The 2,465-nt window shown below is 33.4% G+C and overlaps 1 protein-coding gene across 1 annotated transcript; it reads left to right on the top strand.

Annotated features, from left to right (window-relative positions):
• The first annotated feature begins 1,073 nt into the window (after positions 1–1,073).
• On the top strand, positions 1,074–2,040 carry LOC114712560 (uncharacterized). The gene is made up of 3 exons (XM_028897117.1): positions 1,074–1,214; positions 1,288–1,392; positions 1,675–2,040. The coding sequence occupies exons 1-3, from the start codon at positions 1,074–1,076 to the stop codon at positions 2,038–2,040; spliced, it is 612 nt and encodes a 203-aa protein (XP_028752950.1).
• The last annotated feature ends 425 nt before the right edge of the window (positions 2,041–2,465 follow it).

Genomic DNA, 2,465 nt, shown 5'->3' with positions numbered 1-2,465 from the left:
ATATGGATGAAAATGAAGAAGAAGAAGATGATGATGATGATGATAATACATAAATTATAGTGACATTTTGTTCCCATTTAGTTAAGTTTAATTGCATTAACTTTTAATTGATTTAGTTTTTATTGAGAATAATTTTGTGATGATTGATTTATTATTTATTCCTAACTCAATGTTCATATTTGAATATACAAATGGCAAGTTATCGCTCAAAGCATGATAGCAAACAATTAAGTACTTCATCATCTTCACAATTACCTAAGCAGCTTCAAAAATGTTCTACTCCTACATCAGCGCCACCTGTGAATCAGACATCCATTAGGCCTCCGATCACTACTAGACTTACTATACCTTCAGTATCATGTGCATCATCTTCGGTTATGAATGAATCACTCAGTAAAGCCTCATTATCTCCTGCATCATCTCCATTTTTGAATGAATCAGTCAGTAGACCCTCATTATCACCTCAAGCATCATCTCCTCCAATCCTACCTCCTGGAACAGAAAACTCGCAACCCCCTGCTCCACAAGCTCCTTATGTTAGTCTTTCACCATGGGTTATCATCTCTCAGATGGTCGAACATGGATATATCCTGAAAAGAAAACATAAGTCATCATCAAGCTTATATTATTTCACATCTTATATTATTAGATTAAAGTCGTTTTACAATTTATAATGATTTCTTTATAATTGTTTTAGGTTTAATCCTACTGTTGCTACTGTACGAAATATTCTTCCTGTTATTTAAGAAAAATTTGACTATCCATGTTCTAGTTGGAAAACAACCCCACCTGAGTATAAGAAAATGTGGTTTGATGAATGGGAGGTAGATCTTTTCTCTATTATTATGTTTATTTTACATATTGAGTTTTTTTTCCCTCTTATTATGTTTAGTTTGATTTTTTTTTGTTTCTTATTTATGCAGCAAAAATATAAATGGTTGCCATAATATGATAGTGCTATAAAGAAAATTTGGAATGGAAAGTGTGCAGAAATTTTAAGAAATACAATGCATACTGTTAGGCAAGACCTATATCAAAAACAAATTAGAGCTAAGTGGATTCCATGTCAAGTGATGGAGGAGTTAGAGAGAATATGGGCATCAGAAAATTATAAGGCCAAATGTGAGATAGCTAAAGCCAATCGAGCCTCGACCACAGGAGGTACTCAACACAAAGGTGGTAGTATTCCTAATACTGAGCATAAGAGGAGGCTGGTAAGAATTTATCTTCAAATGAAATCTTTATTTATTTAATGCATGTATAATGCATATTTATAAATAACTACAGGCTTTAGAGTTGGGAAGAGACCCTACTATGTTTGAACTGTTCAAGAAGACGCATCAAAATGAGAGCACTGGAACATTTGTGGACAAGCGGGCAGAATTAGTTCACGTGAGTATATGCTTATACTATGTTTGTCATATTGGATCATTTGAACTGTGCTGACGGCTGGAGGCCTGACTAGTTATAGTGTGAGTCTTAGTCTTATTAAATGAGAGCACCGGAACATTAACTGTTTGTTTGATGTCTCTGATTAGTTCCACTTGATTGCAATGACATGTTTTTAGTTTTTGGCCCTAAAACGTTTATTTACAGTCTTCATTATAGTCAACTCTTATTTAATAAATAAAACATTCACTTATTTTATATATTCCTGTTACTTTTGTTTTACAGGATGATTTCATAAGGAGAAAGGCATCAATAAGTTCTGAAAGAGGCTCTGCAAGTGTACAATCTAATCAAGCAGAATTTAATATATGGTTAGAGGCTACAAGTGGTAAAAACAAGAAGGGTCGCATCTATGGGTTTGGATCTGAGGCTGACAGTGACATTGGTTGTACACAAGCATCTCCTCCATCCATCAGCACCACAAGCATCCATCCTAATGTTGAAAATGAATTACGCATGAAGATAACGGTGCTTACAGAGGAGAATGAACAAATCAAACAACAGAATGTCATGATCATGTCTGCATTGGAAAAAATGGGAATTACATTTCCTTTGCCCTTTAACAGTACAAATGCAGAAAATGACAATTGAGAGTTATTATGTAGTTGAGTAATTGACTCTAGTATAAGACTTTTGACATTTCAAATATTTTTCATTGAGAATCTATGTTTAGACTACTTTTTAATTACACTATCTTTGACTTTCAACAAATTTAATTATTTTTTGTTATGCTTTTTAATTATTTGCTCTCCTTTTAAAAACTAACAAATAAATAAAATAATATACAAGAAAATTAAAAAAACCAAATTCCTAATTAGTCACGGAATTTGCAACGGATTTTCGTGGCTAATTAGCCAAGGAATTACTCACGGAAAATTCCGTGGCTAATTAGCCATAGAATTTTCCATGGGTAACTCTGTGGCAAATTACTGACGGAACTTTTTCGTCTGTAATTTCTGGCAGAAAGTTTCTATCAAAAATCCATCACAAGTTTCCGACGGATATTCCGCCACAAA

The sequence above is a fragment of the Neltuma alba genome, unplaced genomic scaffold (genome assembly GCF_004799145.2).
Source record: "Neltuma alba isolate B1F8T4 unplaced genomic scaffold, ASM479914v2 tig00011373_pilon, whole genome shotgun sequence".
In the NCBI taxonomy this organism is placed as follows: Eukaryota; Viridiplantae; Streptophyta; class Magnoliopsida; order Fabales; family Fabaceae; genus Neltuma; species Neltuma alba.
Note: the sequence above shows the minus strand (reverse complement) of the source record. Positions and strands in the feature narration are given on the sequence as shown.